This window comes from Motacilla alba, chromosome 6 (assembly GCF_015832195.1).
Source record: "Motacilla alba alba isolate MOTALB_02 chromosome 6, Motacilla_alba_V1.0_pri, whole genome shotgun sequence".
NCBI lineage: Eukaryota > Metazoa > Chordata > Aves > Passeriformes > Motacillidae > Motacilla > Motacilla alba.
Window position 1 is genome coordinate 30,193,074 of NC_052021.1, and position 22,379 is coordinate 30,215,452.

Consider the following 22,379-nt stretch of genomic DNA (forward strand, 5'->3'; position numbering starts at 1 on the left):
GATTTTCTGACCTTCCTGATAGACAGGGGACAACTTCCCCTCACAGGTGACTCTGGTCCCCATTCAAAGCCACTCTATTTCAATGCTACAAGGGTGAAATTCAGATTCTCCACTCTTTTTCTTTTAACAGTACCTTGCTGGGCCAGTATCACACTGACTTGTGCTAAATTTACAAAGTAAATTCCCATGGCTTGTAACTACTGGAATGACACCTGCCAGAGTAAGTCCACACCTGGTTCATGCCTGCCATGGTTACCCATACCTGAAGTTTGTAAGCTACCAAAAATATCCTCGTTTATCCCAGATGAAATCCAGGATGGTTGTTGTCAACTGACCCTAAAGGCCCACACTGTGAGCTGAACTAAGTGCCCTCTGGATACCTTGTGCATGTCAAGGCACCACAGAAAAATAAAAAACAAACAAACCCAGAATTCTTTCTTTTCTCTCTGCTGGAGCTGGGTTGATGACAGGACTCAAATTCAAGTGGTTGTTTTTTATTCCATAGTTCTACAGAATATTCCTTTCACTAGGGTTATCACAGTGTACATGAGAAACATTTTTCAGTCACTCAAAACATGCCCCTTGTAGTTCTTGGGGGTTTTGTTTGGTTTTTGTAATTTTTAGAAAGTAAATAATCATGTCAGGGACAAATTAAAAGGGATGAGTTTGGCTGACCACATTTCTAACAAATGACAGGAGTCAAAAACTTCAATGCATTAATCTGTAAACATTTCCCCAACAACTGCAGGAAGGAGATGCATCTGAAGAAGAGTTGGGTACTTGGTTACATCTCCAACCCCATCATTTGTACCAAAGACCATCTTAACCATGTATCAACAACTGCCAACCATTAGTCAGCATGCTGAATTCAAATATTTCAACTTTTCAAATAAAGAAATGAAATTAATCTAAAAATATTTTAATGTAGCAAGCTTGGCTATAGAACCAGTGCAACATAAAGAGGACACCCATTGTATAACCAACTTCACTGCTTAACAGAGTAAGCTACAGATGCAACAGATTCACCACAAGTTATTTGGTTAAATTAAATACTGAAGTTAGAATCATGCTGTTGGTAACTCTGGTTTTACAGTACCAATGCTCAAGTTGGCTGAGTTAGTTTGACTGTTAAGTAAAACGCAAGTTTACAGAGAAACAAAAAAAATTTAGTATAGTATCCTGTATTCTGTTCCATGCTCAGTCACAATGATAATGTCTTCAACAGATAAACAAGATTTCAGCATTATGTAAATAATGCCAAAACATACAGGAATTGTAATGTCAAATTTACAACATAATACAGTGCTTAACAAACAGATTCCTCAGGCATGGGGGCAGCGGTGACAATGCTAAACAGGACTAGAAGCATCCAAGCCCTACTCAGTGCATACACAGTGGACCACACTGACAGGAATGCTTTACCTTTTGATGGAATTGTCACTAGGAGTTTGTGTCCCAAACACAATGCAATGGAAAAGGAATGTTAAAGCCTTGCCTCAGACATGAAGCAAAAGCACTACATTTACAAACCTGAACCAGTAAAACCACTTTAAGACTAGAGAAAAACTGTGATCACTTGACAGAGATGACAGAGCTTGGTTACTGTACTGTGTGAACCAGGATGGTCCTGAAGTTGTAAACAAATTTAACCAAATTAGGTTAATGCATCTATTCTTAACTCAAGAATATTGCCATTTCAGCAGACAGTGATTTTTAAAGCTAAGGACACAATCAGAGGTTTTATTTTTGTTTAAAGCCAAAACTTTAAAAACCTGGAAGATGGCAAATTATTTTTGTTCCTTATTAACCTTCATTAACATCTCCACAGCACACTTCAACAAAATTTTCAAACCCCCTGATTTTATCTAATGCTGCTCCAACTTAAGTAGCTGGTAGCAAAGTTGAAGCAGACACTACCAACACCTGAAAATCCCTTTCAGGGAGGCTTGGTTTACAGCACTGGGGATGAGTTCAGATTGCTGGCATTGCTCTACATTGAACACAAAACACTGAAGCATTAGGTCTTACTTGGAAAAGAAACACTTCCTCAAAATTAAACAGGCTTTGCAAATATGCAAAGAAAGACACAGGAAAATCATATTTGAATCTCTCAATCCCAGCAGTGTCAAACTCATTCTTCCTCGCCACCCTCCAACCACCACATTGCCAAAGTGGCTGGTGAGACACTGATGGAATTAAATCCTCTGACATAAAGCCTGGATACAAAACAAAAAGAAACTTTGTCCCTGCCGCATCTATATTTTTCTTTTTTTCTTGCATTTTGTAATGAACCCATACAAGCATGAAAGGAGTTGTGTTGGTATTTGGTCTTGTTTTTTAAAACAGGCATAAGAGTTGTGCCAGACAAAACTGAACAAACTTTTATTTCACTTCAGAAATATTTTTTTATATTACCAACTTATTTCTGTTCACAACTAAATGTGATAAAAAATAAATCCATAGTAATGAAAAAAAAGCCCAAACCCTGTAATCAAACTGCTTTTTCAAGTATGTTTCTCCCCTCATGAAAGAGCTGCATTAGCCATACTGCTGATTAAAACCCACATCACAATGAGAAGGCTTAGCCCCTGGGCCCAGATCCCCTGGAGATGAATCTCCAGGACACAAAACTGGAGGCAGGAGGCAGATGGGCACATGCACACTTGACAGCACTCCTGAAATCCCTGATTCTGACTACACCCACTGTCACAGCTCCATCCCATCCCCCCAGCAGGAGAAATGGCACAGGAGCCACACAGCGATGTTGGACAGGTACCGTTGCTCAGCCCAGTGCAAATCTTGTGCTGATGGAGATGCACTTTGCAGAGCTACCAGACTGGAGAGTTTTGCCCGCAATGTTCTTACAGAGCACAACATAAACCACATCCTGGTATTTTGTTCAGTCTGGAATTCTCATCTTCATCTATTGCAATTATGGAATCACAGAATGACAGAATAGGCTGAGCTGGAAGGGACAAGGATTATCCAGTCCAACTCCTGAGGCCAATGAAATATCAGTGAGGGGGATTCTATAAGAGTTGGTCCCTGCATTAAACACTTAATACACGTGAAAAATAACTGGGGACAATCTTTCAAGTCACTGTTAGTGATGGTGATAGGTTCAACTTTCCTTCCTTCCCCCTTATTTTCACTTCCTATTAATGCAAGAGAAAAGTGCAACTTTGCAGCATGTTTGTTCACATCAAGTTTTTTCCTCAAGAACACATTTTGCAGTAACAAAATATGGTCTATAAAGTCGCAAAGTGCACAAGCTGAAGGCACAGAGTACAAACACATAGGAAAACAGATTTCAAAATATCAAGTAACAAAAAAAAAGAGATAAAATTCTGGAATTCAAAACTCCCTGACAGAAGATACATTTATATGGGACCAACTCTTGAAAGGTGACAGGTTTTAAACTAACAAACAAATATTGCAAAATAATGAAACTTTATTCTTATTATTTAAGTAGAAGCTCCAGAAAATAACTTGAAGTTTAAAATCTAATACACGGACATGTTAACTAGTTTTAAGAATGTCCTTAATATTAAGAAAAGAGTGCAAAAAGGATTCTTCCGTTCTAATGCTTTTGGAAGCTGCTGATTTTGGCTGCCCATTCCCACTTTGAAAGGATTGTTTTTCAAGGTGCATTCCTCACAAAGGTCACAGAAGAAGAGCTTGTTGATAGACCAGACCAAGGAATTTGTCTTTCAAAGTCATTCCAACTGTAGCAGCAACTGACATTTTTATATATCAAGAAGAAAGTCCAAAACTCTTCTTTGAGGCATAGTTTGTGTCAGAGCTTGAGTATCAGCAGTTGCCAAAGGAGGCTCCAGATAACACCTGTGCTCCTCCAGTGTCTGTTCTGGCTAGGAATAGAAGCTGATCCAGTATATTCACTATCTGTATCCCCTGGAGCTTGCACAAGCTGATGAGCCATCTGAAATAATAGAAAAAGTTAAGAAATTCTCTCATGTTAAACTTCCACGTTACGTCCCCCAAAACACAGCAGCGTCTGCAAAACATTCACACAGAAATGTCCACTCAGTCATTTCAGCCTGCAATAAGAGTTCATCATAAAACAGTGACATTTCATGGCAGGGAATAAAGTGAACACACTCAGCTGAAAGCACATGAGGAAACTTGGTGGTAAGAGGGCCATACAATGAGCAGAAGTTAACAACAGTACCAGAACAGATACCATTCCCCAACAGCTCCACATCCAAGCAGTTTGTATCACTTCCTGGCATGGGAAAGATTACATAGCAGACAGATGTTCCATGTGCAGATGCAGCCTCTGACACCTGTCCCCACCCTGAGAACCCAGAAGTGCACCAGGAGCTGTCTGGCCAAGCTGTGAGGGCAGGGCTGAATCTGTACTTACTGTAAGTTAACTCTTCTCCAGCTCTCTTGCGTGACTGGTCACCTCTGTGGGAGAAGGCAAAGAAAGGTGTTTTCAGGAGTCTCAGTTAAAGATGTCCCTGCTCCTCTGGACCTTCAAAGGTCCCTACCAACCCCAACCATCCTGTGAACTTCAAAACAACAGTGAAACACCTCAGCACAATCAGCAGCTTCTAGAGATTTAGAAAAAAAAAAGCAAACACAGTAATACTACTACTCCTCAATTTACTGGAAGTATAAGCTATATTTCATAGATTTAATTAGCACATCCTTTTGCTACAGACAGAAGGCTTGATCTCATAGGATAATTTTTTACTAAATGAAGATGAGGAAAAAAACGTTCATACGCAGTTGGAGCTTAAAACATGCATTAAATTGTTTTCCTCACTTTCAACTCCTCAACCAAACTTTACAGAACTATGTGAAAAAACTCTGCATCTGTCACTCTGAAAAGATGCTCCTGAATCTTACAGACTCTAAGCCAGTCTGAGCTGACAACACTTGCTCTTTAAGCAGAAGATTTTAGCACTTAATGGTGTTGATAAGCTGTTGTTCTTCAACTAGAAGCTGATGTGCAATTACTGCTGCTGAATACACCTCACTGTGCTGTGTTCCTCGTGGTTATTGCTTTCAATCTTACTAATTCTGTAGGTGGCTGATAATAGCTCTGCTTACAAGTGCATTTCACCAGTTTCACACTGCTTAGAGAACTAAACGTGACATTTCAAGTACTAACAGCCTCTATCCACAAAACCAACTGGTTTGAAATATGTTTTTCTTTAGTTACCTGAAAATGAGAGACTTGGCTGTGAAGTTCTTTGGCTGGTTCTGTAAGGATGAGAGACTATGAAAAGCTGGGAAGGGTAGTAAGGGACACTGACCATTGCAAGGCAAAATGCATTTCAAAAAACCAGGTGGTTTTGTGGATATAGACTGTTAGTACTCGAAATGCCACGTTTAGTTCTCTAAGCAGTGTGAAACTGGTGAAATGCACTTGTAAGCAGAACTATTATCAGCCACCTACAGAATTAGTAAGACTGAAAGTTTGACAACACCAAATTGTTCCCTTTTCTGTTTCGCTCTGTACATTACATTCTTTTGTCAGCATTACATGCCTACTCAGTTACAGAGTCTCACACTTCTGTTTCTTGGGCCAAATGCACTGCTTTTCTCAGCCCAGAGTCTGATGGTTTTATTGTTATGCTTATCTCTCAAAAAATTCTTTTCCTCAACAGCCAGCCTTTACAAGGAAAGAGTCTGCACCACATCATTTGCATTTGGGTCAATGGTACAGCCCTGCAGCTCAATAATTTACCAAGCTGTGAAGAGGGAGATGACCTTTGAGGAAAACCTTGGGGTATGAAATCCAGAAATACACCCAGCACTAAACATACCCACATCTAGTGGATGTTTAAACTACAGGGCCAGACTCACAGCACTGCACAGGTAACAAGGAAAAATGAAGATGTTTTCTCTTGATGAAGAAATTAACTTCTTGGGAGTAGAGCACCAGGCTGCCCCAGCCTGATCTTATATTGTGAGAGCACTGCAGAAATGGTGAAAAGTGCTGTGCCTTTGTCTGGGCAGAAAAATAGAACAGCACAGAGCAGCAGGCACTGCCCAGAGGGAACAATTTACAGGATGAACATTTTCTGCTGTGTCTTTTACTGTTTGTTCCTCCCCCTTTTCCCCCTCCCCGATTCAATACTCTGATGGGAAATGTCTATTTAAAATAAACACCTTGCCTGTATAAATAACTCTGAAAGTGGAGTAAGGAGAAAACTGACATTTCCAGAAGCACCACAAATAAAAGAGAGCTTATAGAAAATAAACAGCCAAAGTAAAGGTTAAAGTTGAACCATGATCATGCAGTAAAAGCACAACCAAAACCCAGGGATGCATGAACTGAAAGCAACCTGATCAAAAAGTGTTAAGCCTTGCATTTATCTACTTATTAGGTACCATCTGCAGAGCTGTTAGTGCTCAAAACACATTGAAAATAAGGCCATATTTCAGATAATGAATTGTGAAGGTTCTGCATTAACTCTTAAATTATTTCTTCAGTATTTTTAGGTGTATGCATTTTTACCATTTCAGCACTGTCCTGCACAACCACTACTAAAGATTAATAATGATTACCTAGTAAATCCATTCTGAATAAGCTCTCTTTGAAGTTTCTGGTCTTGAGCAGCATATTCCTGAAGCTCAGATTCCACAGCAGGGGGTAGAATATTTGGGATGAATTTAGAAAATAAAGCTGGTGCCATCTGTACCCATTCTGTAAGAAGAGAGAAAGCAATAAAAAAATACACAGAAGAGATATTTTGTGACATTTTTAGTGTTTGACAAATGTAACTTTATTTTGAATACATTTTAGGATCTTGAATTTAAAAAAAGAAAAGAAAAAGAAAAACCCCCAAATCCACAGAAACCATGCCTTAAAGCAGAACAAATAATGAGACAGTTGAAATCAGATGTTTACATGTAGATAGAAGAATTACTATTTTTCTCAACCTCCTCATTAAATTGAAATTCAGTTCTTGCTGCATCTCCCAGGACCTGCTGAGTCTCTGGACACTCTTAAGGACAGGCAACTGATGATCAGCAAACTCACTTGCATAATTACATCATGACTGTAACACTACTCCAGGAAATTTATCCCCAAAATGCACCCTTCTCTTCCCTGAGCCTTACTTCTAAAAAGCACAGTAGTATCATCATACAACCCTACTCCTCCAACCCCATTCCAAAGGAATTCCTGCATTTCTCTCACTGATCTTCCAAAGCTTAGAAAAACACTTTTTTAATGCTCATAATATAAGTCTAACCTGTACTAGTTCAGCTTCAGGACAGAACTGTGATTTAATTTCACTACACTGAACACTGTGTTACAGGAGCAAGACAATTTACCTTGAAGCTGCTTCAAGGCTTTAAGACTAAGCAAGTGATGAAAATTGGGTTTACAGCAACTATTTAGCAAGTTCTGAGAAAAATAAATAGCCCTCAACTATTTCTGCAGCCAGACTTTCCACAGGCTGTAGGAGTTACCTGAAATTTGATCTTTACTTAGAAAAAAGGGACATTTTAAAATTCACTGAAGAACATCACAAGTTTTTATACAATTCCCACAGTCCTGCACACCAGCTGAGGGAGCACTCGACCCCCTCATCCAGAGCAGTGACAGAGGCTTTAAAAAGGACTGGCCCCAGTACTGAGCTGGGATTAAAAGAGTTTGGAAGTGTGACAGCTGTTGGAAACCTTCAACCTGAAGAGGAAACAGAGGAAGAGAATGAGAAGGGGAAGCCCCTGGCTGCCCGCCAAGGCATTCAGACACCCACAGGCTGCTCTATTCCCACAGCACCTTCCCCTGGCCCCAGTTACCTGCTCACAGTCCCACCACACACCCAATGGAGCAATCCCACAGGGAAAGTGAGCAGCACTGCCTCTGACTGATTCAGAATTCATCCCCAAGAACTAGGATCACCAAAGAACAGCCTTTTACATCAAGAAGTCTATCCTGGGCTCTTCAACTACTCAAAATCTGCTTAGTCCCATGGTACCAACCCAAAGAAGTGTCTGCTGTGCTGTGGACAGCAAGACAGGGATCATCTGAAATGGAAAACTGTGAAATCACAAGTCCATCACCTACAATATGAAGTGTGTTCAAAGAACAACCACCTTGAATTGCTTTTAAAAGAGTAATACTTTTATACTTATGTATAGACCCTTCCTAACGTAGGTCCTGAACAATTTCTAAAACTGAAATTAGCATTGCCTTAAAATTGATGATGGAAGTATGTTCATTTTGGTGATGTAAACATAGTCTTTGCTTACAGAAAGTGCATTTTGTACATGTAGGGTCCACTATATTCCTGGTTTGTACACATACTAAATATTGCACTAAAGCTTTTTGTAAAGGATCCCAATTCTCATTTCTATTTCCATAAATGGGGGCTGCAAAAATAGACTGAAGCTCAGGCACAATCCTCTCAGGCACGCCACAGTAAGAAACTGTCAGTACTGTAAAAGGAAGGGAAACAGGTACCATTTATTTATGGATATTGTGAACACTTCCTGTTTCTAATAACTTCTCAAATACAGGGTAAGGCCCTCCTCAGTTCTCCAAAACTTGGAAGATTTTCATACAAAACTGACTGAAATCTGCAACACCATTTTCCTTTCAATATAATTGTTATAGCATAAAATGTCACAATGTATTCACAAGTTAAATTAAGCTCTTCCATGAAATAATACCAACAAAACAATGGCCTCCTAAAAGAAACAGTCAATCATTCACCTCAAGCTAAACATCTGATTGTTTGAGGAGTGACTCTAAATACAACTCCCACCTTGTCAAAACCATGACTGACCCATTAACATCCTTCTTTCCTTATTTCTACAGAGAAGGAATGGACCTTCTCTTTGTCTCCAGAACAGAGGGCTGGGATGTTTTTTTTTCTTTTAAAGTATTTGGTATTCACATGGTGCCTTGCCCAGATGACAGATAGGCAACAAGAAGCAGGGTGGAACTGAGCATTATGAAACAACACACTCTGATTGTTAACTGTTCATTAGTTAGAGAGCAGACACATTTTGGCAAACAAATGACAATCACAGGATGAGATCAGTACAAACACTTTTCCTTTTTACCTGGTCGTAGTGTATACAGGCCTTTCACAATATTTGCCATGGTTGAAGGAGTTATTTGAAACGGTGTTGACTGAGCTTCCAAAAGTAAAGCTGGAACAAAATGAACACAATCAGCAACTTGTTCAACCAAGCAATACAGGCTCTTACACACAGATTTTTTAAATCAAAATAATACAATAATGGTGCTTTTTTTGGCATCCGATGTCCTCACAAAGAAAACAGCCACATATCTGACTTCAGCTTGTTCTCAAGAGTAATAAAACATCACCTTTAGATAGAAGTATCCTGCTCAAATTACATATAATGAAAATGTGTTATAACTTCTTTTTCATTCATTGGAGGTAGCAGAGGTTCAGTAAACCAAGAAGGTAATGGCTCTAAGTATTCAGACACAGAACTGAAGCAAACTCATACCAAGCGTGTCAAACACCTGAAGATCCACAAATCCTTACTTTACAGCATTTAGAATCCTGCAGGCAAAACTAAGATGGATTGAAAGTCTATGCATTTGTAGTGCAAAAATTCAATAAACGTTCAATAAGGAAAGTTGTTCTTTTAAACACAAGTTAATAATTGCACCTTCCCCTTGAGGAAAACCCTGCCAGTAGCACATTCACTGTTTATGTTGTGATGTAAAGGTTTTTATCCTTATTTGTATTTATATGAGCTTTGTACATACATCTGAATTACAGAAACACACACACACAAAAGAAATAAATAAAGAAAGTGTAAACTATCTGCCACATCTTGACTTTTATTTCTCTACCAAGCAGTTGAGCACCTTTCTGTGCCCACCACAGAAGGAGAAATGACTCTTACAATTCTACCCACGGGACATGTCTCTTGGGCTAACATTGGAGAAGCTCTGCTTTTTAAGCTTCAGAGCATCTCTAGTTCTGGCTTCAGCATCTGCCACTAGGACACTTAAATAGAAAGAAACATCTTCAGGAAGATGTTTTTTCTTCTCTTTCTTAAACTATTTAAGTGGCTCATGTCATAGGGAAATTAATACAAAGTACTTTTTTAAACTGTCAAGTAATCAAAGTTGTTATATTTAACTGTTATGGATGAATTTGTTTTACAAAGAGCCATCTTCAAAGTGCTTGCTCATTTCAGCAGAAGCCATGAGGGTGTGAGAGCCTGTGATTTGTTCTGTAATGACAAATTTACAGACCCTTTCCTAGAGGTTTGACAAACAGTCTCTTAGCACCAAGAAAGTTGGAAATCACAGAATTAAAATGGGCATAGTACTTTATGTGACAGTAATGCACAATCCAAACATTTATATATTTAATAAGACTGTGGCCACTTCAGCCTAAGCATCACCAATAGATTCGCAAAGTATCCAAAGGACTGTGAATTTGTTCTTCATATGAAGACATTAAATTATGCAAAACAAATTATTTGAAACAAAAAATCTTCATTACTTTATTGCAGCTTCAGAAATTAACATATCTTGCTTCCTGCAAATGCACACATCACCTGCTACAATGCAGATTTAAATCACTCACTCCTGATTTACAGTCAATAAATACAAGCATGACAGTATTATGTTCAACAATATAACAAAGTAATAGCATTTATTTCCTGATTCTCAGTGAAGAAATTAAAGAATATCCTGTTCAAGAAGCCACACAGTATGAACTAACCCAGCTTGTCCAAAAGCTGAACATCAAGCCTCAAAAAATGAATGGCACTGCTGTAGGATTTGTGTTTTCAGAATGATTTCTGTAAGAGCAAACAAGACTCCTCTCTGGATAGAAGCAAAAGATCTCAATGTAAATTTAAAGACAAAGTTGTAAACTAAGATGCAAAGATGTAAAACTTCTTTGCACACAAATTCTTCTTCAGTTTTGCAATGAAACAAACTTAAGACATTCATTCAATCCTGCATTACTTCTTGAGAGGCTCACTCAAGGAATAGAAACAGCTCTGCCAGACGTGCTGAAATAACCCCTGTTGTTATTTTACAATCTTACAAAAGACTAACAAATACTAAGGCTTTGACTCTTGCTTTATTAGAATAATTAGTCAGAGTCTACAACACAGAAATTCCACAGACTCCTTGTACCCACTCCCAGAACTGCACCTGCAGCATTTACAAAGATAGAGGAGGGAGAGGCAAAATAAAGCTGAACCTCAGCTGAATGAGGGTGGCAATGGCACCATGATACCATCTGACCACCTCCACAGTGCTCACAAATTAATACCACATTCTACAGACTACATAAGTAACATGCAAACAAGTTAATTAACCTGGAAAGAGTCTGGGAAATAACTCCTGGCAGAATCAAAGAAGAGAAGTGTGGATTCCCATTATGAAAAGTATTAAACACAGAAAGATACAGAATACTTTGAAATATTCTTGAAGACAATATCCAAAATGGCCTCAAGGATTCTTGAGAAACAGTGAATGAACAGTACTGGAGTAGGTGAGGAATGAACCTGCAACACTTCAGGTACTCTGCAGTAACCAAGTTACCCCAATACTGCACAGCAGCACTGGAGAACCACGGCCCTTGATAAACATTTAAGGCACTTCCTAATTACAGTGAGGCACTTGGGGCAAGATCCAGGAGCCCAGTAATTCCAGGAGTAGCAGATGATATCTCAACAAGCTGAAATTCACTTGTTCATAACTCCAAGACTGACTTGCAGAAACTAGGGTTTAGCTGCTCTAAAAAGCTTTTTCTATCCTTCAACATTTGCTTGAAAATAGGTTTATTTTACTTGCTGAAGATGTAACTTTTCTGGCAGAACAGTGAAACTTCTGCAACAAGGGCTTTTTCTTCCCTCTGTAGTAACCTAACAGAATTTCTAAGTAAGCTATTTTAACAAATCATACCTAAGTGTGATTTAAGCAGCTATGTTCAAAGTCATAACTACTCAACAATGCACCTCAAAAAAAACAGAAACCATATTCCCACTAAAAGCAGCCCCAACAGCTTCCACACCAAGGCATTAGTGAGCTGTGCTCTCCAGTCTCCAACAGGAGCAGAACCCACTGCTAAACATAAACAGATGCTGGAGACCATTGTCCTGCTGTACAAACTGTGCTTTTCAGGACTTAATTCCACGGTGTACACAATGTCTGTATTATTGTGCAGAGTGACAACTTCAATACTTCCAGGGAACTGAGCCCTTACATAAATGCACAGCATTTCTGCCTTCTTAGGAAGATCTGCACATCCCATGGAGTCAAATCTGTAGTGGGATAAACTACCTTTCCCTCAGCCAAATTGTTCAGGGTCCATCTGACCACACAAACCTTTCCACTTCACTGGGATAAAATCCCCTTCACCCTGAAGGTGGTTCCTCTGTCCCAGTCCATGCACAGCACTGGATTGAACCCCAATGCCAACAGCAATTAAACAGGGAGGGAACTGCCACAGCTGGCAGCCAAAACACAGCCCAAAGTTTTCATTGTTGCCATTTTGGGTTGTGGTTTTCTGTAGGTTGGTCAGGTTTTTTAGTTTGTTTTTTATTGTTGTCATTTGCCATTTTTGGTTTGTTGGTTTTTTTTTTTTTTGCCTGCTGCCTGTTTTATTATTAAATTGTCTGATGAAGCTTGATCATATATTACCTTTTTATTTCTTCAGTTCCTCTATATTAACTACTGATCTAGAACTTCAAAAGCCTTTTGAAGAAAACTGACTTTCTCTTTGGCTTAACCCTCACATTTGCAGTTATATCAAACTCCTCATGATCCAGTGGTTTTATCTTCCTTTAAACAGAACTAAAAATAAATTTTTACCAACTTAAATTCATTGTAAGTTTGTAATGAATTAAAATGTAGATCAGAAAAAAAGTATTACAATGCATTCGCCACCAGCCATTTAATAAAGCCACAGCTTACTTTAAAAATATTCATTACATAGACCAAAAGCTTTATTAAGTATGCAGTAAAAATGCTACGAAATAAAAATTCCTAGTCTTAATCACATGGAAAATATTCAGTGCTGTAAAAAGAATAAATATGAAAAACAAAGCTATAAATGTAGAGATATAGGCTTTTGGACTTGTATAATTGGAAAATAGGGTGGTATTTTCACATTTATCATTTTTAAAGGTCTTATTGAAATTGGAGTATTATTCCTATTTCTTTGCCAAGGAGCTAGATTAACCATGGTGGTCATTACCTGAGACTGTATTTTCCAACTCAATCAACATGAAACAAGGAAAATAAGAAAAGTAGCTGCAAGTTTTTTAAATGGCCTAGAGTTCTTTCACGAAAGGTTTAGTTCAGAGACCAAATTTGCATGTAGATTGTTATTTAAAGAATTTGAATGTGTTCTACAATACTTGGTAACAACCCAGACTGCTTCCAGTATTGTTACAACACAATTACTTAGTCCTCTGCTGTCAAATTGCAGCTGTGACTTCAATATTAGTGATGGCCCCCTTGAACTGCTGAGCGTGTAAATATTGATTATTCCATCAGATCTACAGAGCACGGAGGGTATAAAACATTAACAGCTACAAAAGCTCTCTTAGTTAGTCCTGCAGAGTGTAAAGGTGTCTGCTGAGGTCTAAGAGAAGGGTGACATTCATGTGACAAAAGGAATGATTGACTTTCCTGCAACAGCAGCATCCCAGCACACTCCCTGTGGGCTGGGAAAAAAAGTGGAACAATACTGCAGGTGATTTTCACTATCAGTTACCTGTGTCCATCAATCTTTGGAATAAAAGAAGGAAGGAGAACACTGAAGGTTAGCATTGGAAACTTGAAGTGATTAAACTATTTGCCAACAAAAAGTAAGTCAGAAATTAAATCTTGAAATTCACAACCCTGTACATGCATAAAATTCTTTTAAAATTATTTTTAATTAAGAACTTTAGAATAATTGCATCCCTTCCCTACATCTCAAAAAAAGGACTTTTTATGCCATAGGACCTTCTTGCCCCCCAAATCAATTACTGTCAGAAGCTGGAACCTCAACACCTTCTCAGCTGGGGAAAAGAGTACATTACCTTTTAGTTTCAGAGGAATTCTAACAGAAATCACCCTGGTTTAGTCTGGCAAAAACCCACTGGTATTAATTGGTATTTTCTCCTAGTTTTCAACTACCTTTCTTCTTTATTAAGGTCCTGAGGAAGAAACCTGATTTCATTTTACCTATCCTGACACATATGCTAATTCTAAGGACAGAGTCATTCCACAGGCCAGTAATTCTGCCTTTTTTAATATTTCTTTTTGAAAGAAATATCCCTTTTTTCTGTCTCATTCTTAAACTTAAAAGCAAGAAATACAGTTTATGAACATGGCAGAATAGATTTGTGCAAATTTTCTTCTCCTACTAACTTTTCAGAGTTTAAGGAGAAAGCAAAGCACTGTCTAGAGGCTGAGTAACATCCAATATATTGCAGAAGGAAAGGGCCTCAGTAATCAAAAAAGACATTTTTAAAACACATTGCTTTTGTCATCACAGTAGTCACCCTGAATCCCAAAGCAAAAAGAATAATGATTTCAAACTCCTGAGGGCAGGTTCTATATTAAAGCTTTAGTTCAGATTAGAAATGTGATTTTGAAGCAAATTCCCTGATCATCCCCACACTGCTGCTCCTTGGCTGGTATGACAGAGCTGTCTTGGAGCATATTACTTTAATTCTTTTTGGATGAGATTAAACCAGATGTGCTCAAACTGCTACTCCCTGGCACTCGGTCCAAAGGAGCAGACACGATCAAGGAGGAAATAAAATTCTCCAAAAGCAGGGAAAGGTCATCACTGGGTCCTCAACACCAACACGGAGGCATTTCATATTCTGCTCCCTTTACACCACCCCACTTACTGATGCAGACATAGCCTAAATCATGCAATGAAACCCAGCTCGTCCTACAGAGCCCAAGCCTTTCAGATAAAAGCTCATGGTTCTGCTGCACCAAACCTATAATGATGCTCCAGGCACTGCTGTCAAAACCAGCTCAGGACAGACATTCAAGAACAAGATCGTTTTCCTTATGAAACAGTCATTAAATGTGACAAGGAAATGAGAAGCACGAAGAACAACTTCTTCAATGTCAGCAGCATACAGAATGGCTGGGGGCAATGCTCTCTGCAAGAACCTGAGACACCATGAGTGTGTTTTCTCCCCTTGTCAGGCATTTTCTCTGCACTTTGTGCACCAAGGCAGGAACAGGTTGCTTCTCATGTGCAGATTGTTTGAGACAGGTGACAAAATTGAGGAGGAGGGAAGAAATGCCACCTCAAACAGGGTGAATGTCAATTCAATCCATCTTTTTCTTGTCCATCTGTGCCGAGGGGTGAGGCAAGGGGAATGAATAAAAACACACATCAAAACAATCCCTGTGGTCTCTGTTGTAGCTGTAGAGTCAGGCCATGAACTTGGCATCAATCACAATCCTTCTCTCAGCCTTTTGCACTGCTCCTCTCAAACAGAGTTCTGTACTCAAACAAAAGCTGGACACGGCACTTATTCATGAAAGGCATTCTGTCAAAGCAGCACACAGCTGAAGAGATGAGGAGGATCCCTTGCTTCACTGACATCAACAGGCTTTGGGAGGTCAGCACAGCAAAACACAGCTGCTAAATACATAGGGCTGGGTGCCCACAGAGCAACAAACACCCCTGCTGAGGCACTGCACAGCAACAGGAGAATCCCTGCTCAGGCAACATCCTCCCTGCTGCATTCATCAGCCTCTAACAGATATAAATAGATCCACTCTCTATAATTTTGCATTGCATTGCATTTCCACCTGCTGAATCAAAAAGCTGGGCAATTTCATTGTTAAATAGCTGTTAATGTTCGAGTTAACTTTTCTGGCACTTTTTATAAAGCTGCAATGCATTGGAAATATCTTTACTGCTTTTATAAAGAGAAAAGCTTTTCCAACATAAACAGCCCTTCTATTGAACTTTAATACACCTCCAACAAAAAAAAAAAAAAAAAAAACAAAAAAAAGAAAATAAAATGGAACAACAAGATCTCTTCCCCTCATCTGACTCCAAGTGACCTAACTAGAAAGAAACAAAGTGGTCATACGTAAAGATCTTCAGAGAAAAGACTTCCTCTGTAACTAATGAGAAACTGAAAACATAATGAAGTGGGCTGTGAGTGGTCTCCCTCCTCCTGACTTTTTTCAAAGAACTTTTCTTGGAGACCATGAGAAAAACTACTTTGGCAAACATATGTGATGTATTTTTACACTGGGTTTTAGCTCTGAACTCACACAGGCACTGACATAAAGACTCACATTCTGCAACTGCCCACACGCCTTTGGAATCCACACACAGTAACCACTCTGTGTGCTCAGGCTTCAGCAGCTAATTCTGTAATTACCCCAGGCAACGAGAACAAAATCAGAAGTGCTATTTTGCACAAAGCTATTTTCCCTCTGATAAAGTTCACCTGACTAGCCAGTTGAATAACTACTGTACAGAAGTGCAGGCAGATGGTTTTTTGGGAAGAACCAACTTGTACTGAATGATCTGTACCAGCACATTGCTCTTTCAAGAGTAAAAAACACTTCTTGAACTCAAAACAGGAATGTGTAAGGCAAGAAACAGCCCTACACACACAGATATAAATGGCTGAAGTATTACAGCATAGAATTCAGAGAAGAGAGGAGAGGAAGACTGTCCTCTAAAACAGCTTTCACCTCTATGACCAGCTTAACCTTCTGTGGCATTTTCTTTAGTATGGGAACATCATCAACCTCCCAGAGCAGGATTACAGTCTAGCATTCACCCTGCTTTCTTCAGTTTTCAGGAGGAGAACAGGAATACTTGCAAACTCTTGTAATTTAAACCGAAGTGATCTCTCCACCAAGGAGACACAACACTATGCTCTTAATGGCTTTTCCTCTTTTGTTAGCTTCAAAAGCAAGCTTGGTTTGGGCACTGAGCTGTCAATATCCAAAGGGAGAAGAGTGGCAGTTACTTGCAAATACTCTGCCATTGAATTTTACCTACTGCAAGTACCAGAAGCAGAGTTTCAGGAGCTGCTATTCACTTTCCCACAGTAATTGCCATTTTTCTAGACAAGAATAAACAGGCAGGATGTTTCCAGGGCGCAGACATTACACTGCAGGACTATCAGAAGAGACAGAGGCTGCATAAGGAGAAAATAAACCTATTTCTGAGTTTTTCTGCTTACGAGTCACCTCATGCAGGACTGTAGCAGGAACAAAAACGACATTCTCCACCACCCCTTTCCCTAGTGACATGGGGATATTATCTGCACCTTCTCCCCCTCCTACACTAATTTCTGAAGCTGCCTGTAAATAAGATGCTGTATCTTTGCTTGTTACATTCAGTTAAGCAGTTCTGCACCCAGCAACTTCTCCCAAGACATTGAATGCAGCAGTCTTATCAGCAAGAGCCAGCCTTGGCTTTGTAAAGAAAATAATCAGGTTATATTCACTTAGTTCAAATGTACCCACTTTAATTTGAAGAGCACTGACTTGATAAATGTGTGAGTGTAAAAGTGTTTCACAAACAGCTGTGTTCATGGATCTGTGTATTGTGGGTTTTTATTATGTATTTACTTTAACTAATGAGAAGTCCACCAGATAGTCAAGTGCTTTTAAAAAAAAAAAATCATCTATCAAACCCCAAATGGAACCAAATCGGTACAGGAAAAATTTGCCAAAATAATGTTCACTTAGGCAATATTTCCTCTGTAAGTAATGAACTGACACCTTGATCAGTTAAATTTTTGCAACCAAGTGCTCAGAGAAGTGCTCCCAGCACAGAGACAGGCGTTGATCTTGCACCTTCCTGCCTCCCAGCAGCCAGAACCAGAATGGGGGGACTCAGCCTGGGGGAATCTGAGTGAGATCCAATGCCTGAGAAGAGACTGGGGCTGCACTGCTCTTCTGGCTTCTCCCCCCTCTCTTTCTGAAGTGGAGCAGGATTTTTTTCAAAAATCAAATGAGCCTGAAATGTACTTCCTGAACACAGCTTCAAATAGACATGCCAGCTTCCAGGCTCTGAGAGAATGACAAGGTACTATAAACAAAACCCACTTTGTACAAACATAGCAACAAATTTCAGGAGAGAGAGCAGATGTTACTCTGCCCCTCCAAGTCTAGATCACAAATGGATTAAACCAATTTTGTAATTTGATTTTATTTTCAACCAGAGGGGAGGCATGCTTCCTCTCACTGAAGTGGCAGTTACAGGATCTCTTTAAAAAACAGCTCCAGGATTCCATTTCTCCATACAAATCACAACTTCCTTTAATTTCCAAAGTATCCCCATTCACATCTGTACTTTTTTTTCCCCCCTCACAATAGCGAAACATTTTTTTGCTGAACCAAATCTGTATCAAATATCAACAAAGAGCACTACACACTGACATTGAGAAGCAAAGTAAGCAACAAACACTTGACTTGCATTCTATTTTCATAGAGCCCTTACATTTCCAAAAAGCAAGGTACTACTCAATTATTATGGCTTGAATTTCAGGAAGCTAGAAAAAACAGCTGAGAAAGGCAGAAAAAAATACAATACTACAAGTTTTTCAGCACATCTGCAGTATTACATCATGTGCAATGTATCTTCAATTATTTCCCAAGAACCTGTTAGCAAATTTAAAATTTTATTTAGGCATACTTTAACTCAATTTATAGAACCTCTTATCTAAGATTTAATTAAATCAGATCACAGCCAGGAGTTCATGCCTGTCAGTATTTATCAGCTTACTTAGGAGGGAGATAAAACCCAAATAACTTGGCTTTAATAAACTGATGGTCAGACTGAAATGAACCCAAGGAAATGAACCTCTTGCCCATTAAACAAGAGACTTCATGTACAGCAACACAGACATCTTACCTTTATTTTTCTTTTTTTGTGGGTTTTTTTTTGGGTTTTTTCATTTTACTTCTGCATTTAACAGAGCTGGGAAAAAGTATTTCTGATTCCACACATACACAACACCACGGGTCTTTTCCTTTCAATGGCTCACCTGCAATTTCTATTTGATTCTGCTCTTATCACTGCAGAAAGTTAATTACTTAGCAACAACACATCTGACATCACCTTTGTCAGAGGTTTATCCACTATTACACCTTTGCCTTGCCACTGGAAAAAAAATTCTTTGCCTGAAAAATGCAAACATTTTATGGCAATTATCAGCTAAATTTTCCATGATCTTGTTGCAGCAATCATCTTACCAGGTTTCATACCAGTAATTCTCCTTAGCACAAAATAAAACATGAGGCCCACGGCTGGGCACTTCTCATTGTTCTGGTATTTTTAAGGTGATGTGATCTGCTCCTAATGACACTTTTCCAGATGGCAAGAACAAGACTTCATCAGAGCTGATGACCTCTCACCCCTGCAGGGTGCCAGGCTCCCTGACCTTGCAGCCACCCACCCCTCTCCCAGAAGTCAAGCTCCTTTCCCCCAGCCCCTGCCTGCAAAGAGCAGGGCATTGCTACCCAAGCAAAGACAAAAGGAGCAGTAAACTCCACTCCCACTGCTCCAGTGCTTGGCTAGCTGCCCTTCTGAGGGGCCAAGCAGGCCAGCAGCAGCTCCCTGTGCTCACACAAACCCTGCCAGAGGTGGCAGGTTTCACACAAGCACTGCGGCTCACCACAGGAGTCACACTTCCCATCCAGTGCTCCTGTGGCTCTCACTTGCAGCACCTTATATTTGCATTAACCCATTAACCTCAGAGAGAAACTGCTGGCAGCATTCTGCTGTTCACCACCCACAGCACACCATGACAATAACCCCAGAGGTAGCACAGCTCTTTGACCACACCACCTCCTTAATGACACCTGTCAATAATGTCAATTTTGATAATGAAGTTGAAAAGTAGCAGCATAAACAACAGAACAATAAAACACTCATTCTGCCATAATCACAAGTCACAAGGGAAAATAAATATTGGTTCTCCCAGATCTCAAGCAAAACATTACTTCATACAAAGTCAGATTTCTGAAATATATAAGCTGAAGTGTGTCACATTTCCTCATGCCCCAAAGGAATTTGTATTGAAGTTCATTAATGTTTGGCATTTTATCCCTATTTGCTGTGGATATCCACAGTATCTGAAAGCACTGTGGCTCTCCAGGCTTCCACTATAAGAAAAATTCAACAGCTTTACTTACGCATTAGGTTGTAAATGTGCTTTTCTGCAACGTGTTCCGTAAACAGCTTTATAAGGTCATCTTTTAAGTCTCTGTTTAGCTTGGTTTCTATGTAAAATTTATTCTGGAAAATAAGACAGAATTTTGTTTCAAGTTTGTTTCTCATAATAGCAAAGAAAGGAAACTTATTTTTTCTCCCTGAATAAAACCAGCTCAGAATATTAAAGCTGTAGAACACTTCACCTGTAAAGTGTTTCCTTGGTGACTGCATTTAAACTAAATAGAGCATTCCTGTACAACAAAAAAAACATGGGTGAAAAACCTACTGACATACAGCCATACATATTTATTTTTCTTTCTGTAGCTACAGCTATGCCTTCATATTGATCCAGACTGGAGAGCTTGTACACAAAACACTTCATTTTAGAACTTTAAGAAATTGTGTAAATTCTCTTAACACCAAAATACAGCTGGATATCATGTTTGCAACAAAAGAAAATATTTTTCTCAATGACTAACCATTAAAATAGATGGGTTATAATAATAAAACATCAGCACAACTATCCACTTCTGTGGTTCATTGACAATCTCAGAGGATAGCTACTCAGAATGAATCAGCTGTGGAAATAAGTGATAGATACAAATCTACACAAAAGTGAACTACATTAAAATTTTTAGAATTCCATTACTTTGACCAACAGTATTAATAAAGAATTCATCTGAGGGAAATTCAAAGATAATTCTAATCATGAGTTCCTCGAGGGCCCCAATACCTAATGGTCTATTTGGTATCAATGCTCCATTTCCTGCAATTAATAGCAAGATTTCTTGTGTGTGTCTTATTCATAGAGGTGTTTTAAAAGCTGGGGGGAAAAATTTGCTTCAAGATAAATCTCCTAACATTAAAGAGCTAACCTGGAAGCAGAAAAGCTGAATTAAATACTGTGGGAAAATGGTGTAAAAGAGTTAAATAGACAATCTAACAGAAAATCAACTCAAAAATAATCCACAGGAACACTTATCTGAGAGATTTACTAGAAGAAGGGGTATCTTACAGGAGAAGGTTTTTCCATGCTTTTAAATCAAGTTTTTCTCCTATTCACTAAAGCATTTAACAAAACCAGAACAAACTCTCAGAAGACAGAGCAATCCTCATGTTTTTGTGAAAAACCCATTCTCTTGGCCATTACCAAAACTACAAGCACACAGCAACAATCTGTCCAGACAGAAACCCCTTAAACTGCTGAGAGAACATTCACCAGCAGTTATTCACCTTTAATAAAGACTGCCTGGCAGAACAAAGGCAATCTAAGGGCTGAATACATACCCGTGTTGTAGTGTAAGTTTGTTACAGTGATGAACAGCCTTGTAAAGATTTTTTTTTATTAAATTTACAAAACTTGCTGCTGGTGGTTCCCTCTGATACCCTGAATTTATCTTGTCCATAGAGGTTTATCAAGGATTAGGACTCAGTTGTTTTCCCTCACCTGGGCCTGTGAACAGAGATCGAGGGAAAGGCTCTGCAGACAGAATATCCTAATTGGAAACAGACTCACTTACTGGTAATGGTTTTGGTCAATGGTGAATTTCCATTGCAACAGAAACCCACAGCAACTGAAGATACACTTGAAGGAAATGTTAAGCTACACACCACACTACAGCCTCTCACCAGAACATTTTCCTAAACCAGTTTGCACAAGATGTGCAAATTATGATGCTTTGTTTTGCTCAGGGGCTGGAAAGCCTCAACTTTTAATTCTAGTAATTTCATTACTAGAAAAGCAACAACCCAGCAGTTACCAGACAGTACAAACACAGAAGAAATGTAAAATACTCTTCACATTTGCTTACTTGGAAACACCTTTCCAAAAAGATGTTCCACTTGTGTGAGCTTAAATAGACAGTGAAAAAGCATCTATCTGAAGTACTTCATTTCCAATCCACAGTGATGAAAGGAGAGAGAAGAGCTGTCACCTGCCCCATTTTTGTTAGGGGTAATAAATCAGGAAGATTTTATGTATAACTTGTCACTACCTAGGCCGTGCCAGTATTTTTAGAAAAATGTCTCAAGTCACATAAAGGTCTAGTGACATGTAAAAGGTAAGCAGATGTGAGTAACTGAGAAAGTCAGGCATGATACAAACATTAATTCTACAAAACACCTTATGATAAAGCAATCTGATGAATCTTACAAGATAAAACTCAGTTAATATTAAGAGGAGATCAGTAAGTGCTTGAAAGAAGAAAACACAGTATATATGTGTGCTTATCA

The 22,379-nt window shown here is 39.0% G+C and overlaps 1 protein-coding gene across 1 annotated transcript in view; it reads right to left on the minus strand.

Annotated features, from left to right (window-relative positions):
• Nucleotides 1-903: 903 nt before the first annotated feature.
• Nucleotides 904-22,379, minus strand: part of CACUL1 (CDK2 associated cullin domain 1) — a 43,695-nt gene continuing 22,219 nt past the window's right edge. Inside the window, exons 5-9 of the mRNA XM_038140417.1 lie at nt 20,129-20,231; nt 9,052-9,141; nt 6,541-6,679; nt 4,385-4,428; nt 904-3,940 (exon numbers count right to left, since the gene is read on the minus strand). Coding sequence (XP_037996345.1) covers nt 3,900-3,940; nt 4,385-4,428; nt 6,541-6,679; nt 9,052-9,141; nt 20,129-20,231 — 417 coding nt within the window. The 3' untranslated portion in view covers nt 904-3,899. The remainder of the gene's footprint in view (nt 3,941-4,384; nt 4,429-6,540; nt 6,680-9,051; nt 9,142-20,128; nt 20,232-22,379) is intronic.